Source organism: Euprymna scolopes, chromosome 30, assembly GCF_053919585.1.
Source record: "Euprymna scolopes isolate OS-2025 chromosome 30, ASM5391958v1, whole genome shotgun sequence".
In the NCBI taxonomy this organism is placed as follows: domain Eukaryota; kingdom Metazoa; phylum Mollusca; class Cephalopoda; order Sepiida; family Sepiolidae; genus Euprymna; species Euprymna scolopes.
In genome coordinates this window covers 47,921,889-47,945,305 of record NC_136511.1, presented here as the reverse complement: position 1 = coordinate 47,945,305, position 23,417 = coordinate 47,921,889, and the positions used below count along the sequence as shown (strand labels likewise).

At 33.9% G+C, this 23,417-nt stretch overlaps 1 protein-coding gene across 1 annotated transcript in view; it reads left to right on the top strand.

Moving 5' to 3' along the window:
* The window catches only part of LOC145254795 (sodium-dependent neutral amino acid transporter B(0)AT3-like), a 340,072-nt gene that overhangs the window by 157,406 nt on the left and 159,249 nt on the right, over positions 1-23,417 (top strand). The window contains exon 2 of the mRNA XM_080113582.1: positions 5,638-7,192. Within this exon, the coding sequence (XP_079969708.1) occupies positions 6,889-7,192 (304 nt within the window). The 5' untranslated portion in view covers positions 5,638-6,888. The remainder of the gene's footprint in view (positions 1-5,637; positions 7,193-23,417) is intronic.

The following is a 23,417-nucleotide window of genomic DNA, read 5'->3' as shown; positions in this document are numbered from 1 at the left end:
ACACACACACACACACACACATATATATATATATATATATACATGTGTGTGGGGATGATAGGTGTATAGTTTGGTTTCCATGATGTACATCCAATGAAACCTTTGTGTTTATTAAGGAGTACTCGATGAAGGACAGAACAAATATATAGTATGTTTTTAATACAAATCTTATTGGTTACATATGTGCCTACATGTTTCAGTGGAATCTCAATTCAGAGAAAATACCTCACCAGACCGCAGAACCGAAGAATATCATTATATATATATATATATATATATATATATATATATATATGCATATATATATATATATTTATTATATATATATAAAGAGATATATATATATAGAGAGAGAGAGAGAGTGAGAGTGAGAGTGAGAGAGAGAGAGAGGGGGGTCCATAAAAACTACTATAAGGTGTTTTATATGTCAATTGTCTATATTTATATAAACTATGTTAGCTACTTGGGTAGAGCTAGGTAGTAAATTGTGAAAATGTATTTTCATCTAGCCTGGCAATTCTCTACGGGAATGAAACGCGTAATATTCTTTGTAACCTTATTACTATACATTATCATAACTTACAATATGTGTGTATGTGTGTGTGTGTTTTTGTTTGTGTGTGTGTGTGTGTGTGTGTGTGTGTGTGTGTGTGTGTGTGTGTGTGTGTGTGTGTGTGTGTGTGTGTGTGTGTGTTTTAATTGGGTGGAAAATAACGCAAACAAGAAATAATATTAGCAAAGACTCAACCAATAACGGGTAAACAGAGCCTGCTCCGAGATTTCTACTGATAGGTTAAAACGACTCTATTTATAGACAAGAAGAGTTCATTTAGTGACGAAGATTACTATTGCAGTTTGAATAGTGTTTATCGAAGACCAAAGATGGTTAACACTGACAACATATGAGAAATTCGATCTCTTTCTTTTCATTGGATGAAAACATGAATTTGTTGGAGAAATAAATCGAATTATTACTTTTTTTTTTTTACATTTCTTTTATTTTTAATTTATTTTTTCTGTTATATTTTTTGTCTAATTTGTTTTTAAATTTTAGATTTGCATTTCTTTCGTTTTTTTTTTTTGTTACAATCTTTTTAATTTGTCTTTCTATTTTTCTCTCACTCACGTAAGCTGATTGGTGAGTCATTTATTGATATCGAAACGATGAAGATCCATTAACAATTACAGAGAACACCTTACCTCATATGATGCCGCCTATCAATGCATGCATAAGAGAAGTTAATTGAGTTTTGTTTTTCCTTTTTATTTCTTACTTTTATTTATTTATTATTATTATTATTAGTAGTAGTAGTAGTAGTAGTAGTAGTAGTAGTAGTAGTAGTAGTAGTAGTAGTAGTGTGGTAAGATAGCGCGGACGCACGTATGCAAATTCATACAAAATGACGTTACCGGTAAAGAAAAACTATAAACAGGAGAACGACCACGTTAGAGACGTAGAGAACGTTCGAGATCTCGTAGCTTAAAGCACGGTCGTAACAATGAGGAAATAAATGTATCTGTTACAAAGAAAAAGCGAGTTGAAGTTCCTTTCTATTCTGTTTCTGCTTTGCGACTTAAAAATGCAACGTGTTGTTCCCGGACAACGTTACAGTACGTTATTATGTTGTTGTTATTATTATTATTATTATTATTATTATTATTATTATTATTATTATTATTATTATTGACGCAAAAGGAGTTTTCTCACAGGTCATCAAAGATCTTATTGAAAACAGCCTGTGGTGTTCCCTGGAAGCTGAGTGGCAAACAGTCTCTCCAGATTTCCAGTATTCTTCACTTCTTTCGATAACATTTGCAAATGAATTTGCATTATCACAACAGCTGCTTGCCATTGATTTCTCGTTGGCAGCGGCCATTGGTTTTCACTGGAATCTGAGTGACAATAAGCCTCCTCTAGGTCCCAGTTCTCTTCGCACTTATACAGTGGAGGTCTGGTCAGTGCTCACTTCGCAATCTTTCCTTCCTCCTTGACTCTACTTGGCTATTCGGTCTCACTCTTTGGGGGGGGCAGTAATGTGGTAATGGGGGATGGGGTGGGGTTAGCGAACTTATAGGTATGCGGCTTTAATGTTCTTGGTTCGATGTAGCGCTTCATACAAAAATAGATTAGTTCAAACTAGATTGATTTCTTTTCAGTTCCCTTTAATAATATAGATATCATGTCGGTCTTAATGGAAATGATTTTTTTTTCTCATCTTCGTGGTTGCAAGTGTAGATATGATGATTTCGTGGCGGGATGAGGAGTCTGCTTTCAGCCGTAATGAAGACGACGCATGCTGGTCGCCGGCGGCAAAATTAAACGATAATCGATCACAACTGAAGAATACGAGAAATTAGACACTGAAGAAATAGCCTGCTTTTGTTATGGCAATGAATTTAGTTTGATGGTTGTTGTCGTCATCATCATCATCATCATCATCATCATCATCATTAATACTACTACTACTATTATTATTATTATTATTACTATTATTCTTATCCTTCTTCTTCTTCTTCTTCTTATTATTATTATTATTATTATTATTATTATTATTATTATTATTATTATTATTATTATTATTATTTCTGTTGTTGCAATTCGTGTCTGGCTGGTGTGATTGCCGATTTTATGCTAATAGTCGGATCATAACAAACGAACATAAGCAATTCGCTTCTTTTTTTCTCGGGCCTCCAGTACTTGTCGGTGGTTCCTAACAAGGAAGTGTTCGGGAAGTTGAAATGAACAAAGCATTTTAACTTACCGACATATTTTTGCGCGCGTTATTGATCCACCCAAACAAAAATTTTACTGGTTATAAACCATCCTCGGTGTATGATCACGATTTCCTGTTAATTTTAGTGTTATGTGACCAGTAGTTTAAAAGTTTATCGGTTAAATATTTGTAAACACACACATACATACATTTACTGTTTTATATATATATATGTATATATATATATATAACTACTTAATTTACTCACATAAAATTAATATACGAAAATATAGATTTATGCGTAAACTTTAAGTATTTACTTCAAAAGTGCTCAATACGTAGGTAGAGCTAGTTAGTAAGTTGTAAAATGTATATGGCGGTTAAGCTACACTGAATATTCCGCGTTTCATCCACTCTAGGACTCTTCAGGCTTATGCGCGAATTCTGTGGTTGTTTGTCGTTTTTATATGCGCATCTTCTATTGAGATATTGGATACTAGAAAGCTGATTGGCTAACTAAAATCTCAATAGAAGATGCGCATATAAAAACGACAAACAACCACAGAATTCGCGCATAAGCCTGAAGAGTCCTAGAGTGGATGAAACGCGGAATATTCAGTGTAGCTTAACTTGGCAACAGACTTGATGTACGTGTTCCATTTCAGATCAGGAGTAAAGGTCAAACCCAGAAGCTTGTCAAAACACGGGGCCTCACCCAGACGAGAGCCATCCATCACAATTGATGCCAGATGGGGATCAGAGCGTTGATGATGTAAAGATAGGAGTTTGGGTTTAGATGCATTAAAGGTAACTAGCCACATCTTCCCCCACTGAACCACGCGCTCGAGATCAGAGGAGAGAGAATCAGAGAGAACTTTGTCATTTACAGCCTTTGATGTGTTGCCGTAGATGGTCGTGTTATCAGCATAGATGTCAACGAATGATTTAAGTAAGTGTTTAGGGAGGTCATTGATGTAGATCAGGAAGAGAGCTGGGCCCAGGATGGACCCCTGAGGGACTCCAGCATTTATATTGCAGGCCTCCGATTTTTGTCCATCTACCACTACTCTTATGAGCCTATCGGAGAGAAATGATTTAATGATTGAGAAAACATTTCCAGTTATACCGTAGCTGGAAATCTTGTGAAGTAGACCCTTATGCCATACCTTGTCGAAGGCCTTTGATATGTCAAGAGCAATTGCCCTAGAAAGGAAGCCTTTGTCAAGAGATTCACTAATCCTGTGGGATATAACCGTCAGCACATCTGCGGTAGATCTTGCAGAGCGGAAACCATATTGTGTGTCACTAAGAAGGTTATTCCTGCTGAGGTGGTTGACTATTTCTCTATTTAATATGGATTCCAGCAACTTACTCATAACACACAGGAGACTTATTGGTCTGTACTGAGAGGGAGATGACTTATCACCTGAATTCTTAAATACAGGGCAAACTGATGAGGTCTTCCAGGGAGTCGGAAAGCACTTCTCCTTAAGGCAGCGCTTAAATAGTTTCGTAAGTATGGGGACAAGTTCCGGTTGAAGCCTTTTTAACACTATAATTGGGATACCATCAGGGCCAGTTGCTTTACTGGAATCTAGTTTCTTGATTAGCTTGGCGACCTCATGCACGGATATTCTTCCCATTTTGTATTATATATCCGTCTCTTTTTTATCCTAGGTCAATTTTATTGAGATCTGTTCGTTTCTAATGAGCTTCTAATGGTAGTTTCCTTCATTCTTGACAGACTATAGATTTCCACTGGAACTGTGCCTGCGTGTGAAATTTTTGTGAGAAAAGCCGCGCAATCCTCAACCACACCACTGATTCGTCGGCATTGTTAAATGCCAGTGTAAAGTTGAGGTTCAGGACCATTGGGAACAATGTCGAGATTAGCGGAGAGCCCATACAACGCCTAAAATTACCAAATAGTCACCTATCTGGTACTAGCCAGGTTCAGTGTTGCTTAACTTCGAGGATCCGACGAGAACCGGTGTGTCAACGTGATTATGCCGTATATATTGAGCTTATAATGACATTAGGATAATATTCTTTCACACTGATGACGAAACACGAATTAAATCGTAATTATTATAAATCAAAAAATAGAAATGCCAAAAATGTTGTTAATGAATAAAAACATATGATTGTGAACTGATTCTTCCCTTTGATGATTAGAAAGCATTTTATCAGTATGAACACACACACACACACACACACACACACACACACACTTATTCCAAAAAGAAAGACCTCAGTAGGTATATATATATATGTATATGTATATATGTGTGTGAGGGGTGTAGGGAGAGAAAAAGAGAGTAAGAGACACACGTATATATATATATATATATATATATATATATATATATATATATATATTTGGAGAGAGAGAGAGAGAGGGTGAAAGTGAGAGAGAAATTTCAAATAAATAAACAATCAACAATATCAACAGGATATCAATTAATACAAGATGTATTTTTTACCTAATTAGACGTTATGAATCCCAATGGAAAATAATATTTGGGGACACTTTATTGATAGAATTTCTACTCATTGAGGGCGTATGGTTCGTTAGTTACGGTATCAACTTTGATATCATGGTTACTATCGCAACAAGCCACATTTTTCACTTCATGGTCAATGTGTTTATATTCAATCTCGTAGATTAATTGACTTGTTTTGAGTAACATTATCAGTGCAACTTATTAGATCAACAAAATAAAAACAGCTTAATTTATAACATGTCGTGTATTATAAAATATCATATTATATAAATTTAACTGAGATATGCTATGATCACTCCCACAAACCGTCATTTAACGAGTCTATTTTTATAGTCTTCTACTTAAATATATTCTGCTTTTAAACCTGTTTCATATTGTTTTGTTTTTTTGCCTAATTTTATTTTATTTTATTTTTTCAGATGGTGTCTCAGATTTAACCCGACTGCGGTGGTACAAGACCCAAAATTCATCACTTCCGGTTGAATCAACTTCCGAGAACCTGAGCCTTCACTAAAACCGGAAAGAGAACAACAAACGTCGGTTTAGATTGTGTTGTAAACCCGTGAAGCAACACCTATTATTTATAAAATACAAAAATAAAATCAATTTCGATTTATAAAAAACGAATGGGAAAAATTTTACCCAATTTTGTTAAACAAATACGAGTTAAATCTACACTTGTTTATTTAAAACAAAAGTGGATATTTTAATACGACGCCCCACCTTGTATAACAGATAACATGTTAAAATATATAAATATCTGTGAACATAGATTTACACGGTTGTAAGCTGTTAATAAGGTGATATAATTCTTTGGTAACTAAAGACTGACTTCAGTTCATTACATTTCTCTTACCAAATATCAAAATTTCAAAAGCTTCATCATATTGACAATGGTTCGCTGTTCCACGTTAACAGTTTAAATGCCAAAGCTATTATTCCATAGCAGGAGGCTGTATGAAGATCGAAGTGATCAATATAGGTAATGGTAAAAATAAGCTATAGACTCTGAACTTTATCGATCGCGCAAGGATTTATATCGGTGGATTATTTTGACATTTTGAAAAGCTCCGGAAAAGACAACGGAACAGACGGAAGAGCTCAAAATATATCTGACTGAAAAAGGGATTTTATTATAAGAATTTAATACTGGGGTTATATAATATACTATTCTATAAGTTATAAATACAGTTTTATGTACATGTGTACCTATAAAACCATATATTTTATTACGCAAGACAGGTTTTGAATAATTAAGAAAATTATATTTTAACAAAACATATATCTATATATCTCTATCTCTATCGATCAATCTCTCTCTCCTATATATATATATATATATATATATATATATATATATATATATATTTGAATGAACAAATTAAGCGTTAATTAAATATTAAAAAGAGACATACATAAAAAGAAGACATACGAAAAGAAATATAATGGAATAAATATTTATACTTATTTGTAGTCGTCAATATAGTAGAGAGGTTATTATTCGACGAAGACAATCTCCAACAGTATACACATATAAATATACATATATAAATATACATATATACATATATATGCAAAGACATTAAAGAATAAAGTAAAAAAAAAAAGAATCGTGGAAAAGAGGGCGTGAATCGCGAAGGGGTGGAAATTTATTTGGATTTTCCTATACAATGGAACGAATCGAAATGAACCATTTAAGCATTCCAAGTCCTCACTCTGACAATGAAGACGGTGATGGAAACAGCAACCCTCTATATGGAAGCACGCTGACCCTGGGGGCCAGCTCTCCCGGGGTCGCGGCCTCAACCGCCAACCTCTTGAAGATCGACCTTGAAAAAAAGATTGACCGTCACACAGGAGAGGAGAGAGAAACTTGGGATAACAGGGTACAGTTTATCTTGTCCCTGGCTGGTTTTGCAGTTGGTCTGGGAAACGTCTGGCGATTCCCATATCTTACACAAAAGAATGGAGGAGGTAAGTAGAAGGATTTTTTTTCAAAAAATCTAATTGTGTCAGATAATAACGTATAATAAATAGTGTTTTCACAAAACAGGCTATAGCTCTTAAACGAGGAGTTCGTGTCTTGCTGACTTCATTGCGGTAACGAGGCAGAGTTATGAACGTTTGCAATGGAACTGGGCAAATTATTTGGATCAACTAAATTTCAAGGATCCCAGAAAATAAGCAAAGGGAAAGACAGGACTTCGCATTTACACGAGTTGCTTCCAGTTGATCCGTTCAATGCCTCCGTTCAGTCTCGAAAGACAAAGGATACTCCCTGTAGGAGCAGCTGCGCGTGTAATTGTGTAGCAAGAGTTGCGCAATCCCAAACCACACATCTCCTGAATCGGCACTGCTTGAGACTAGTGGCAAGGAAAAGTCCAGGACGACTGGAAACAATGCCGAGATAAGCGGAGAGTACATACAGCACCTGGAAGTCCCAAATGGTCACCCATCTGGCATTGACCAGGCTCATCGTTGCTTATCTTCAGTGTCAAACGTGATTAAGCCTTATGATCAAGTTGAGCTTTACACGTTATAAAAAATGGATCATGAATCACAAATTTAGGACGCTTTAAGCGTACACAACAACAACAATACAAAAGCGTATTCGATTTTGACAACGATTTGTTTATCTATAAAAACATTTTGTAAAACACAAAAAATATATATATATATATATATATATATGAAAAATCCATTCATTTTTTTCTTCACATAAATCTTTCCCTATATTAAAAGTTTTTTTTTTTTTACTTTTTTACAAGGGAGTCACCACTTATCAAGGCCCGAAAGCCACTCGAGGATAAAAGTTAATGAGTGTCAAGTGGTAGTGTAGTAATCGTTAATGGTAAAAAACTTGGTAGAATTTGATTATTTATAGGAGACGGCTCAACGAAGAACTTGTTTAGATTGAACTTGAAGACCACCATTATGTAGTCAGCCGGGGAACAGGCCGGAGGAACAGTGTTTCACTAGCGGACAGTCTTAGAAAAGAAGCTTTGTTCATGGAATCTGCGTTTAGATTTAGGCACGTAAGAGAGTAGGGGAAATTATGGATAGTGATTGTTTAACATATTTTCATGAAATTTATTTTGATACGTTTTAAAAACAGAAGATATATGTTGTGAAACTAATAGTTTTATGGATCAAATAAATGTTAAGCACCTCAGAAAATACACAGAATGAAGGGAATGACTTGAGGTTTACATCAGTTTCTCCGGTTGAGGTGTACATGCTATAAACAAATGAATAATAAATCGACAACCCCTAAAATAGAATGTTCAGTTGCGACAGATAAGGACAACGATTTGTTTGTTTATTAAAATATTTTCTTTAAAAAAAAAAGCGCATCAGAAATAAATAGTTAGTATCCCTCCCTTATTTTTTCTTTACATAAATCTTTCCCTATATAAAAATTTGACATTTTAACGGAAAACAGAGTGTGGCATTTTGGTAAACTACATAAATGCAATTGTTATGTTTTTGTAGTGAGGTCCACACTTCAGGATAAAATTAAAATATTCTTAATAAAAAAAACGATTTACTTATGTATATATTCATTAAAAAAAAACGATTTGGGAATCTTAAGTAGAACGACCCCTGGACTGAATGTGGTATTATGGTGATTGAGGACTTCAGCTAGAAAAATGTTAGACAAATATTAAGAATTATGAACAAAACCCCCAATTAGTTAACGCAATTCATATTTTGCGAATTAAACTTGTCTTTATTGAGAGACTGTTTAAAATATTTTCATGAAATATTTCAAAGCAGAAAGGTTATGTTATAAAACCAATAGTTTTATGGATCGATTACGTTCCAATCCATCCATCCGTAGCCTTGATCCCCTAGAGGGGCATAGGCCATCCACAACTTTGTAGATGCTTTTGTAACGAGGAGTTCTAAGTTTTGGCCCCGCGACCAACATTCCCAGAAGGAACATATAGCGCCTAGCCTTCCCAAATGGTCACCCAACTGGTACTGGCCGGGCTCAACGTTGCTCATCTTCGATGATCCGGCGAGAACCGGAGTGTCAACATGATTGCGTCGTACTTAAAGTTTCAAGGATTCCACAAAAATATTGTGCAAATAAATATCTAATAATCTTTACAAAACAATTTTACTCGTTTCTCCTAATAAGGAGTAACATCGAATAATGCTTCATTTTTATGGAAATCGATCCAGACAAGACATGTAGCCACTTAGTGTAAGGAGCTTACAATACGAAAAATAATTATAGCAACGGCAATAAATGCCTATTGGTTTTTCCTTTTGGAAAAACTAAGACTATATGTGGGAGTAAAATATTCAGCAGAAAAGGAGTTTCACAAACCTGCAGTTCTTAAAAAGAAGCTAATTATATAAAAAACAAAACAAGTGAAGCATGCATGGTCCCCGTGAGTGCATAGTGAACGAGACATAAAAGAATGACTACGTTCAGCATTTGCCCCCACTCCATTTAGCCTCAAAAGTCCCCAGGAGACGTCAAATCCTGGTGAAAATGAACAAACGGTACAGTTTTAGGCCTTAACAAGTAAGTCCATCATTAAATCCACCCCCATCAAGCCCAAAAAGTCCCCAAGGCCCTAACATATTAAAATTCGAGTTCAACACCATGCAAAACTGCTAAATAGACATACACAGAAAATTCTGGACAAATATGATAAAATAGTCCCAAAAATAGAGTGCTTTTGTTAGCCCTAAAAGAGCCCATGGGACACACCCAAGAGTTATCACGAAGTATAGACAAACAAAATTATATAGAAATCAGTTACTTACAAGTTTTCAGAACGTTTTATAAAAATCCAAGGCATAATTTTTTTTAAACGCACAAAAGTGTCAATTTTAGCCATTTTAACCCGAAAGGGGGGCAACCGGAGTTTTCCTGGAAAATCCCTTCTGTTACATTTTTACTCATATCATGTTTAATGTTTATCCAAAATTTCAAAAAATTCCATGGCGTAGTTATTGAGAAAAGTGCGGACAGAAGAACGGACGAACGGACGAACGGACAAGGGTGAATTTACAGATCCACCCTCCTTTTATCGGGGGATCTAAAACATCCGTAGATGACATTTTTATAATAAATTTGAAAATTATTTCTGAAGTAATTTCTTACCGATATTAACTGCTTTCGTACTAGGTTCAGTAGATGACTATTGTTTACTCAGTAACACTTTCCCTCTATTGTTTTGCATCTGCAGATGTCGTAATGGCTCTGATATTATTGTCGTTACGTAACTTTTATGAAACTAACAGTTAAGAAATTCTAGTAGACAATCTAATATGACTACTTGTGAAAAGCGAAAACTGCAGTTGAATTGGCTATGAAGACTAATCGTTTGAAAAGCTTAATTTTTATCTTCCAGTAAGACAAAAAAAAACCAAAAAAAAAACCGACTCTCAATCAAACAAGAAAGGTGATTTTCCTCATCATTAGATATACATTTTTGGGGGTTGTTAAATAACTTTCAGCTTTTCTGTGAAAATATTAGGATATTGTAGGTAAAATAAATGATTAGAATAAACTGACACTGTGTTTTTAGTTTTTCTTGCATTAGACCTTTAATATATATATATATATATATATATATATATATATATATGTGTGTGTGTGTGTGTGTGTGTGTGTGTGTGTGTATAGATGATGATTGTTTTTGAGATACTTTTTAAATGAATTCAATTATTTACGAAAGTGCATTTTTACCTAAATGCGAGTTGGGAATATTTTTCCCTTTAACCAACTTGGTACTCTCATATGGGGAGCGGCATACATATTGTTTGTTTTTTTTAATATTATTATCCACCGACACGTGTTTCGTCGTCTACGACTCATCAGATTCAGCCACTCTGATGAGTCGTAGACGACGAAACACGTGTCAGTGGATAATTATATAAAAAAAGAACAATATATATATATATATATATATATATATAGTCATCCACATGCAATACTGTTTCGCTGTTTCACACCTCATCAGTGCGGCTAGACAACCAACTACCTCAAGCCAGGATTGAAACCTGATCGCCCAAATAACAGTCGGAGCCTCTAACCGTTATGCTTTTCGGCTGACGCTATGCGGCCAGTGAATTAACAATGTTTTGAGATTGTCCAAATACCTAAGCTGAGTTCGTTTACACAAAGAGCACAGCTTAATCCGCTAATGGCAGTTTGTATATCACTTCCCAATATGCTCAAACCCAAGATAAAGAGCATTATAGTCATCCATATACAGTACTGTTTCGCTGTTTAACAGCTCATCAGTGCGGCTAGACAAGCAATTAACTCAAGCCAAGATCGAAACCTGATCGCCCAAATGACAGTCGGAGCCTCTAACCATTGCGCTTTTCTAAAATGGTTGCAGAAATTATCCATTAGAAAATTATTTCGTCGCTTTCCAAACACGCACGCCACGTAAAATTACAATATGCCCGCATTAATTGCCTATTATTTCTGTATCGATCTGCGTAAATATTTTCCGATTTACATCGCTACAGTAAATTCCTACTTCAGTTCAATCTGCATTCACTCGTTCATGTAAGTAACGTTTAGACGGAGTCGCAGAATACCCCCTCTCTAAATAAGTACTCCTTATCCCGACCCATCATACACCAGGGCAAAAACTTTACAGTAAACGACGACCGTTCTTATTTTCTTCGAAACTTACTAATCCTTATACTTTTGACACATCTAATGATACACGGAAACAATGACCGATCCCTTGCTCTCCGCCTCATAAATTCCCAAGCGATCTGATTGGTTAACTTTATGCATTTCGTTACTCCAGTATGTCGATTCTGTTGTAATAACGAACTGTGGGGAAATCAGTTACGTTTCGTTCCAATATGGCGCCACAAACGTGACAACCATATCAACACGCAATTTCAACTCGTAGATATTAAATAAATAATCCCTACCTTTATTATCGTTGTAAAACAGTCTCATTTTATTATTTTTATCCACATCTGATCATCAAAAGAAGGATAATATTATTTTCTTGATTTATTTGTTCCCGGAACCTTACATACTGAAAAAAAAGGGATATACGAAAGAAAAACAACATGATAGGACCCTATTTTCTTGTATTTTAAATTCTTTTCTTTTCCTTTTTATGAATAATTATTTTACCCGTCCTTAAACGTTACCAATTTTAAGACACAAAAAAAACCCTTCCTCTGCATTTTAACCACAAGGTGAGTAAAATTCCTTATTTGCGAATCCGAAAAAAAAAGACAAGAACACCCAATCAGGATTTTCATTTAAAAATAAAATAATAGATAAGAACATGGAAGTTTCCTGTGTTTTTCTATATTTCCTTTTAGTGAATATCGTTTAATATTTGATAAATGATATTTTTATTTTTAATTTTTACACGTTTTTTCATTTATTTAAGAACCTTTTTATTTACATTGTAGAATCTCTATGAGAAATAGAGTGTGTTATAGCCTCGTTTTCTGTGTGGCGTTAGTTATAGCTTCGCTTTATCTTTTTATCATCGTTTTTCCTCGCTTGTATCTATTTGCTTGACTTTACTGACACGTACGTCTAACATTAATTTTTAACTTCTAATTAAATTTTTATGACTAGGCTTAATTTAACCTAATCTGGAACATTCCGGTTGTAACACCCTTTAGACCATTTGCCTTTAAATATTACTACATGTGCTCTGATTGAATCGTTCTTCTAGGATTCCCTGAGCTCCGCTGTTATATTATTTTGGGATGACATCAGCCTTCAGAACGACTTAAAATCCTCGAACTCATTCGGAACAAGATCATAAAATTCAAAATCCTCGTCATTCGGAACAAGATCATAAAATTCTGTTAGAACGTGTTTTGTTGTAGTGCACAAATTTTCAAAGAAGTTTCGGTTGAATAGGAATTTCTTTTTATTATTAATAATCTACAAAGAGATCCTTTTATAAATTTGGTATCTAGGTTATTCAGACATTCTGGTCAGCAAAAGAGTCATCATTTTATGTTAAACTTATGTGTGAAATTGATCCCACGAACAAAATTCTAAAATAATTATAATTGTTTATTTTTTTTTTTTTTTGCCTAGGTTTTTTCTTAGTGTTCATGCATAAAGGCCTAAAAAGTTATAATTTTAGTTTTAGAAATATTTGATTTAGTTAAAGATTAAAATGATTAAAAAAATGAGAAATAATTTGAGGGATCCAAATAATTAACCAAACCCCCTTTTCTTGTGGAAGATAAATTCATTGTTATTATTAACTTTGTTTTTTCTTTGTTTGTTTGTTTTTTTCATATTTCTTTTTATTCCTCGCTTTTGTTTTTGTACTTTTTAAAAAAATATTTTTTTGATGATAAAACATTATTATTATCAAAAAATATTATTATTGTTGCTGGTACGAGTTTAGGATATCCGATGTGTATTTATTTTTTTCTCTCCATTCATAGTTTTCATTCATTCATTCCATTTCCAAAATGGATTCAAACTTTTCACTATTTCAATATCGTTTGTTGTTTAATGTTATTTTTTATTTCTTAAAAATGCGATAGTTGTGACTCGGGTATAATTTCTTATTGTTTTGGTTACTTTTCTTTACGGGGGGAAGGGGGCTTTTTATTCAGACTTCCATTACAACAACCAGAACTCTGCATTTAATCCAATTCTCCACGAATTCTCTCCGTGTATTTGATTTTTCGTGTGCTCACCACGTGTGTTTAACTCCATTCATTAAAATAATTACAATCTTTTTACGTATACATCTTTGTAGAATTGAATTAATTAAATAAAGATTAATTTTGTGAGATTAATTAAACTACTGAACATTCACAATCACTACTCATTAGATTAATTTCGAACCCCCCCCCCATCAACCTGAAAAGTTTTCTAAGAATGCGAAAGTTTATTATTATTATTATTATTATTATTATTTTATCATTATTATTTTATTATTAGTAGTAGTATTTTATCATTATACTAATTATTTTATTATTATATTATTATTATTTAATTATTATTATTATATTATTATTATTATTTAATTATTCTTTTTATTATTTTATTATTATTTTATTAGTATTATAATTTTATTATTATTTTATAATTATTTTCTTATTATTAGTGTATTATTATTATTTTATTATAGATTTATTATTATTTTTATTTATTATTTTGTTATTATTATTATTTTATTATTATTATTTTATAATTTTTTATTTTGTTTGTATTCTTATTTTATTATCATTTATTATTATTATTATTTTATCATTATTGTTATTTTATTATTATTATTATTTTATTATTATTTTATTATTATTATTATTATTTTTTATAATTTTATAATTTGTTTATTATTATTTTATTAATATTTTTATTTTATTATTATTTTTATTATTACTTTATTATTATTATTATTATTATTAATTTATTATTATTTTATTATTATTTTATAATTTATTATTATATATTATTATTATTTTATTATTAATTTATTATTATTCTATTAATTTATTATTTTATTATTATTATTATTATTATTTTATTATTTACTTAGTATTATTATTTTGTTATTATTTTATTATGATTTTATTATTATTTTATTATTTCTTTTCCATTATTATCATTATTAATTTATTATTGCTTTTTTAATATCTTCTTATTATTTAATTACTATTTTATGATTATTTTAATCTTATTTTTTATTATTATTATTTTATTATAATTTTATTATTATTTTATTAATATTTTATTATTATTTTTTTATTATTATTTTTATTATTATTGTTGTATTATTATTTTATTGATTTTATTATTTTATTATTAATACTATTTATTTATTATTTTTATTGTTATTATTATTATCATTATTATTTTATTATTATTTTATTATTATCATGCCCCTGAAAATTTATTCATCGTTATATAATAAGTGATTTATACCAAATTGATGGTTTAATATGGTTAAATTTGTACTCAAACTTAATTAAACATTAATCCTTATTAATTCCTAACTATATATTGAATCTATACCATAATAATTAGTTCTCTGCACCTAATAATAACAAAGGTTTTTGACAAAATGCCAGCCAGATCGGCCATTAGTTTTCAAGAATATATCTATAGTTATTGTGATATTGAAGGGACTGATCGCTATAAATCCTTAATAATATTTAACTATTAATCGAAAGAATTCCATAATATTTAGTTTGCTGAACCTTTTTATAACAAACATCGGTCCAGTAATTCCCGAAAAAAATTCTCGATAAAATGTTATATTGTGATGGCTAGCTATTATTAAACCTTTATTGATCTATAACTGTTCATAGAACGGATATCCTAATACTTAGTTTTCTGCACCTTGTCATAGAAATGATCAATGCAAAATATCAGCACAGTAGTCTCCGGGAAAAAGTAGAACGGATAGAGACAGCAAAAGAAAAAAATGTAATATAGATATACTCATACTTAACTGTAAGCAAATATGTGATTAACGTTTAAAACAAATCGTGTTGTCTTTACGTCACAAAACAAGGCAATAATCGTTGTATGGTCTGTTCTCTCGCCTTTAAATTCATGGCCTTTTTTTTTTCATTTTTCGTCCTTTGAAGATTGTAATGCTGGGCAAACCAGCTGCCAACATTGCACTGCTTTTTATTGAAACCAACCGAGAGCTCTTTTTATGGCCTTAAGTATAAATAACGTCATGATTAACGATGGCGGCCATATTGTCTTGAAATGTCAAAGTGACACGCATGCAATGGGTAATTACTCCATGATATATTTGCTTATTTTATATCTTGTTTATTAGTCTATGATTCAACGCCACAACAATGCAGCCTACTGTTTGTCCTTTCGAGTCATTGTAAACGCTTATTGATGCGACTATTACTACAGATTTATTATTGATTGTTATCGTAAACAATTCCTTCCAGACGGCCATTGTGACTTATTTCTTTTTGTTATTTTGTTGATTCTTGTGTTATCAAATTTAATTTTGCCCGCCAATTTATAGAATCATCTTCGTTGTCCGTATAATTTGGATAATCCCGACTACTATTCTCATATTGTTTAACTCTTGACTTTTTTTCTGTCGAACGCGAGGATCTATCTGTCCAACACATGAATCTGCACGGAATTTCGACCGAAAACAACAGAGGTAGAATGTTCTTGTTCCGTCAGCCTTGACCGGGTAGAAATCTTAAGTGATTCGCAATTAGATTCATCGTCGTATTATTTGGATTCATCAAACAATTGTTGCCATCTTGAGTGTGATTTTCACAAGTTTTCGGTTGATGTAACCTTCGACTTTCTTCAGGTGTTTCTTGTCAAACTCGGGAATGTTTCTGTCCAGATAATACAAATAACCAATCCTTATCGCAAACATTTAGAAACGTCATAGATTTTTAGTATCGGCCGGACTGATACTGAGTAGAGCAGAAAGATTACAGAGATCAACAGAGGTTATATTGGTCGAAACGTAGTAACAAAACAAAAACACTCAAAATGAGAGAAATAATTTTAACAACAATAGTCCTAATAAATCTAAATAATATAAATTATTTATCATTATCAAAAAAATTCACAAACACCCCAACTGTTATATTCAGAACATTTTGACCCATGTAACCACGACCATCTTTGAGTGTATCTTTTGCAAAATTAAACTTGAGGCTACCCGTTCATGGCTGATAAATGAGAACAGTTTAACCACGTAGTAAACAACGTGGTGATTCTCGTGATCTCTTCATGAGAATGCATAGTTACTGCGTACTTGCACCGACACATCCGATCGCCAGCGCATTTTCTACTTGATGGCAGTCAAGACTAGCTGTTACGCGATAACATCGCCGGAACACTGATACCTGTGCGTGGATTTTTTTTTTCCAAATGTACTCAGTATCGCACCGCAAGACGCACACATTTCTTCATAAATCCATTTGTGGTTTCTAATGATGGACGAGTTGCAAGTCGATTAAATAAACGGTTCAATTCGAAATTTAATTCACGTTCACAATTTTTTTTTATATAGGAATCTACACTTATCAAGGCTCAGAGACCACTCGAGGATAGAGGTTAAGAGCCAAAACTGAAGAGCCAGTGCTCAAAACAACGAGATATTATAAAAAGGCTGACTGGGAAGCCATCAGGGAACTAATCAGAGATGCCCCATGGAGAAATATTTTCTCTCTCCCTGCTGAACAATGTGCAAACGAGACCACTGACTGGTTCAAAACTGCAATCGAAGCGCATGTTCCCATGCGGAAATTTTATAGTAAGCCCCACTCTCCCCAATGGTTTACGTCGACTTGTGCAACTGCCATTGCTCAAAAGCAGCATGCATACCGTAGGTTTAACCGACATCAGTCCAGTTCAAACAGACTGAAGTATATAGAAGTTAGAAATAACGTTAAGAAAGAAATAGAGAGAATTTACGGAAACCACTAAAAAGCGCATCGAAGCACAAAAACTAGGAACTCGAGACTTCTGAAAAATCTACAGCAGTGTAGTAAATAATGGGCAATCAACAATTCTCCCACTAACCAACAATCACGAGGTTGTCTCCTCAGCAACCGACAAGGCTAACATGCTTGCCAGTCAGTTTGCCTCAAACTCCACACTGAACCCTTCCAACCACCCCCTACCTGACTTTCCTATGCGGGCAGACGCCACGCTAGACGATTTGAAAACCACCCCTGCTCAGGTGCATGGTATCATAAAAACCTTGACACTTCAAAAGCATGTGGACCCGATCTTATCCCAGCTGTACTATTAAAAAAGTGCTCAGCCGAAGTAGCTCCAGTTCTCTCCAAACTCTACAACAAATGCCTTAATGAATCTTGCTTTCCGGGCTGTTGGAAAACTGCTTCTGTGGTATCAGTATTCAAGAATTGTGGCGAAAGGACTGACCCATCAAATTATCGCCCCATTAGCCTCCTCCCACTTTTTGCCAAAATACTTTAGACCTTAATTAACTATGCTCTAGTTCATCATCTTACAGATGCTAAACTTCTGACTGACAAACAATATGGATTTAGACAAGCCCGTTCCACAGCAGACATCCTTACTGTAATCTCTGAACGTATATACTATTCACTGGACAAAGTGGGGGAGGGCAGAGCGGTAGCTCTAGATATATCTAAGGCTTTTGACAGGGTATGGCATAAGGGTCTCCACAGGAAAATTAGAAAATTCTCGAGAATAATGAACTTAATAACTACCCATGTAATTCAACACCTCTCCAAAATTCTAACATGCTTGCCACAGAAATTAAATTCCATTCACGCCCCACTATTTTCTTTCATTTCTTCATGTAGTTTATTTAACCCTATATTTATCCTTTTTTTCTCCCTTACTTATGTGGTGAAAACGTCACTCATGTCGAATAGAACATTTATTCTACATTTCGAAAATTAAAATTAATACCGACTGAACCTTTGACTCTTCCGAAACTTTTTTTTTATTATTATTATTTATTACACTGTTTAAATCTTATTTCTTTCTCTTTTTCCCTATTTTATTATTACTATTATGATTATTAATTAATTAATTAACAACACGTTCTTTCTTTTATTAATCATTCTTCCAATAGACCCCACAAGCAAAGATTCCACCTCCCCATTCTGCGAAAAAAATACATGTCAAAGAACAAGAAAATTCTGCCAATACCGTTTGACAACACATCAATTACATAAAAATAATAAATTAAAAAATACAAAAATATCCTATAAGCAATCACAAAGTCCCATCTTACTAATAACAAAATTCCAATTAACAAAACACAGATTCGTGGAAACCCATTTGACCACGTCATCAACTAGATCCGCTGCATAGTGCATCATCTTTTACCATTCCACAGAATTAAAAATTAAAGAAAAATCACAGTCGTTTACAAAAAATACCTAGACATTTACAATTAATATACATAGTCGTTTCTAAAATAAAATAAAACGACTCACTTATAAAGTCTCAGACAATTCTAACACTCGATGGAACTAAAATTGTCCATGTCAGAAAAAAAATTCCTAAGAAAAAAAATCGTACAATTAGTGAAAAAGGAAAAAAAATCACATTTCAGAACCTATCCATTGTTTTTCATCAAAAGTGCATATTGTTTTTCATTAAAAGTTACACTTAGTTCACAGTTTAAAAATGCAACAAAAATATTCATAACACATATTTGTGATTGACGTGTTTATCTTTTGGTGAAGGCTCATTCCTGACACACTTATTACAGTCATATGTTCTATTTCTTTTTTTTTCTTTCTGGTTTTCTCACTGGCTGTTGTTAAAAATTTACAGAATAAGGCCATTCTTTGTTTTTCCCTTCTAATTTTGACATTAAGTGATATTTTTCTTCGTTCATAACGAGCTAATTCCTAATACGATAAACATTTTTTAACTATTTTCTATATCTAAAGTTTTACATCTGTGTGTCTGTATGTCTTCCTTTTCTTTCTTCGTGAAAAGATTGTACGTGTGTATTGCTTTTTTTTTCTTAATTACTTTTCTAATTCGCCTAGTGTTTTAATGGACCCTACGTTGTGTGTGTGTTGATTTGTATTTTTTTCTACTGTTCTTTCTTTTTCTTTTCTTTTCATACATTTTATTGTTTTTCTTGTCCTTCTTTTTTTCTTTTTGTCCCCGTGGCAACCGCAGTCCTTTTTTTTTCTTCGTTTTTTTTTAAACCCACCCTTGATAGGTGGTCTGGTCAGTTACGGCACCAAATTGAATATGTTATATATTGGGTTCTTCATTTAACGTTATCCTAGGGTTATCATGTAAGTTCTCACTGGGGTTATCATTGAGGCACCATTTAAATCATTGAGGGGCACTTTTTACGTTTGGTGTATAACATAAAAAGGATTCCGTGTGCGTATGATTGTCTCTAATATAAAGGGTTGCGTATTTGATTATCATAAAGGGAATCGTGTATGTGACATGTAATTTCTGAACCTACCTCTGCTTCTTCGATGTTGGACCATCTGGGAATTTCTCATCCTGGAGGGAGACTTGATACCTGTTTGACGAAGATTTATCACTCCAAGACGATGAATGGGTTTTATAGTTTTTATTTCACTTTCCCCAAAGGTCCTGCAGGAGGTGGAAGTGAAATCGGCTTGTGTGGGTTCTTCTTCACACACGTCAGCGTTCGTCTCCCCCTCCCCAGTTAAGAGGGGGAGACAAGGGAAAACCGTCCGTCTTCTTCAAAGCCCAAATCAAATCTCACAGATCTAGCCAACCTGACCACGTCACATATACGTAATCTGGTCAGCTGACCTTCGGTTCTGGTAAACGTGTCTACCTCCACGTTTACTCACCTCTCTCTCTCTCTCTCTCTCTCTCTCTCTCTCTCTCTCTCTCTCTGTAACAATACGGTATCACTGGTAGAATACTTAGCATAATTAAATCCTTCTTAGATAAGAGAAAAATCCAGGTTGTCCTCGACGCTCGCACATCTAAACAATATGATATAAATGCGGGGGTGCCCCACGGTTCTATCCTTGGACTTCTATTGTTCCTGATATTCATAAATTACCTCCCCGACAAAATTGCCTCTGAGATGGGTTTATATGCTGATGGCACTACACTCTATGGCAGGCACGACAGGAAGACGAATGAACACATTTCTAAAGAAATGGCAGAAACACTAGAGGAAGACCTCCAATCTGTGGTGGAATGGGAACAAAAGTGGTTGGTCGCGTTCAATGCTGCCAAGACTAAACTAGTTTCATTCAATAATTACAAGAAACCCTCTCTACCACCCATAGCAATGGCCAACGACTCTTTATCTGAGAGTACATCTTTCAAACTCCTTGGCCTAACGTTCACAGGAAACATGAGTTGGAATAATTACATTGAAGGCATTGCCAGGGCCGCTGCAAGAAAGGTGGGCTCTCTCTACCGTGCTAGAAAACTACTAACAACCGAAAGTATCCTGTACCTCTATAAAGCCACAATTCGCCCATGTATGGAGTATTGCTGTCACATCTGGGCTGGTGCATCTGCTACTAGTCTCTCGCTCCTTGAAAAGGTTCAAAAGAGAGTCGCAAACCTGATAGGCCCTGAACTGGCATCTAAGCTTCAGCCTCTGTCCAATCGACGAAATGTTGCATCCCTCTGCCTTTTCTACAAGTATTTTTGTGGTGAATGCTCTGACGAACTGCAATCACTTGTGCCCCCACGACGTGAGCACCCTCGAAAAACCCGACAGGCTGCTAAATCCCACCCCCACACTGTAGAGATCCCTAGATGTAAAAGATCTTTTTACTCCAATAGTTTCTTCCCCAGAACCGCTAGACTCTGGAATTCCATTCCAGGTCCCTGCTTCCCCAACAGTACTGACGTGCAGAAGTCAAAGCGTAACGTGAACCGACATCTGGCTGACCAAATCCCTACATAGTACCCAGTAGTTGTAGCCCCTGATAGTAGCCCCCTACACAAAAGTGGTAATTTGCCTTGTTTGGGGTGAAAATGTAATAAAAAAAAGATTGTACAGTAGTCAATTGAACAATATAGTAACTGTTAGTAATGAGAATTCGGTAAATTTATTAACTAAAGTGGAACGGCTCATCAAGAACTTGTTTATGTTGAACTTGAAGACAATCAGATTGTAGTCAGCTGGAAAGCAGGAGAACAAAAGACAGTTCCACAGGCATGCAGTTCTAAAAAGAAGCTTTTTTTCATGGAATCTACGTTTAGGTTTAGACACAGATAAAGAGTGGGGGAATTATTGATAGTGTTTTCAGCTAGACAAGTTTGACGAGGGGGGACCATAGATTGAAGCTCAGTCGAGCACTTGCCATGAAAATAACGATAAAGCAGAGACAAACTCGCAACATCTCTTCTGTGAGATAGAGGCTGCAGAAAAGAGAAAAGGGCATCTCCTACGAGGCTACGAAATCTATTTTGAACTCTATCAAGACAGGACAAGTCCTTTCTAGCAGCTCCTGCTCAAAATTCGATATAAATAGTTCAAAGTTCCATTGGCAGGTTCCCAAGTTAGAAAAGACGAACCTAATAAAAGTCAAAGGTTATACTGGAAATTTGTGAAAAGAAGAACTAAGATGAGGATAGTAGTCCGAAAAATCAAAATAATACCCGATCTATATAAAGCCTATAAAACTCTTGGTATCTATTCCTCGTTAATGTGTGTATGTATATAAGCATATATTTAGGTAGCAAGTCACTGTTAATTCATATCTGATTGAATTTTTGTTAGGTTGTATAAGGATTTGTAGTTTCAAAATGATAACCCTTTCTATAGATATTAAGTTTTACCTGTAAAAAAAAACAAAGCATAAATGTGACGTTATACATTGTGCTCAGTTATGCCACGACCACCGCAGGCATGTTTCAGTTAACAGGACTTCTATAAGGCCTGTTAACTGAAAAATGCCTGCTGGCAATGTAGATAAGATTTGTCAAACTATCACTGTCGGAGGGCATTTTAAAAAAGATTTAAAACATGTTAAAAAAAGAAAATAAAAGGAGCCCAATTCGATTAATAATGTACCTATTTATTATGCCTCCCCACGGGACAGAGTTAGACACCAGGGTCGTATTTTAACGTGGAGAAAAGGTACAAAAATAAAAAAATTGTCTCAGTCGTGAAGGATTTCTCCTCCACCGAAAGAGAACAGGAAATAGAAGTGCGGCATCTCAAAAACAGATACTACACTTTTATCTTGTCCCGAAGGCCATAATGTAACTGAACTTTATTCAATAGAAAATCGAAATATTATCTATGTAAACTTACGTAATTTTAAAGCAATATACAATCTAATAATGATAAAACTCAATTATGAATTTAGAGAACCAACAATTAAAGAAACATATTAAACACAAACATTTCTTGGCCTTCGGAACAAGATAACAGTGTAGTATCTGTTTTGATGCTACACTTCACCTTTTCTTTCCTGTCTGGCGGAGAACAAATTTTGCAAGAATGTAGATTATTTTTGTTCCTCTCCAGAGTGCCCCTTATTGGGAAGCTGGATTTTCCCCACAAGATTATATGTTGCAGTATTTAAATAACTATTACTTTAAATACAGAAATTATATTTAAAGTTTTGGTTTTCTGTTCTTCTATGTCCATTGTTCTCCATGTTTTTCATCAAAATGTGTAGCGTATTTTCATCAGTTACATCGTTAGGAATCCTATACTCTGCTATAGCCATCTTCATATCAGTGAACAATACATGATACGGAAATCAAGTTCACATAACT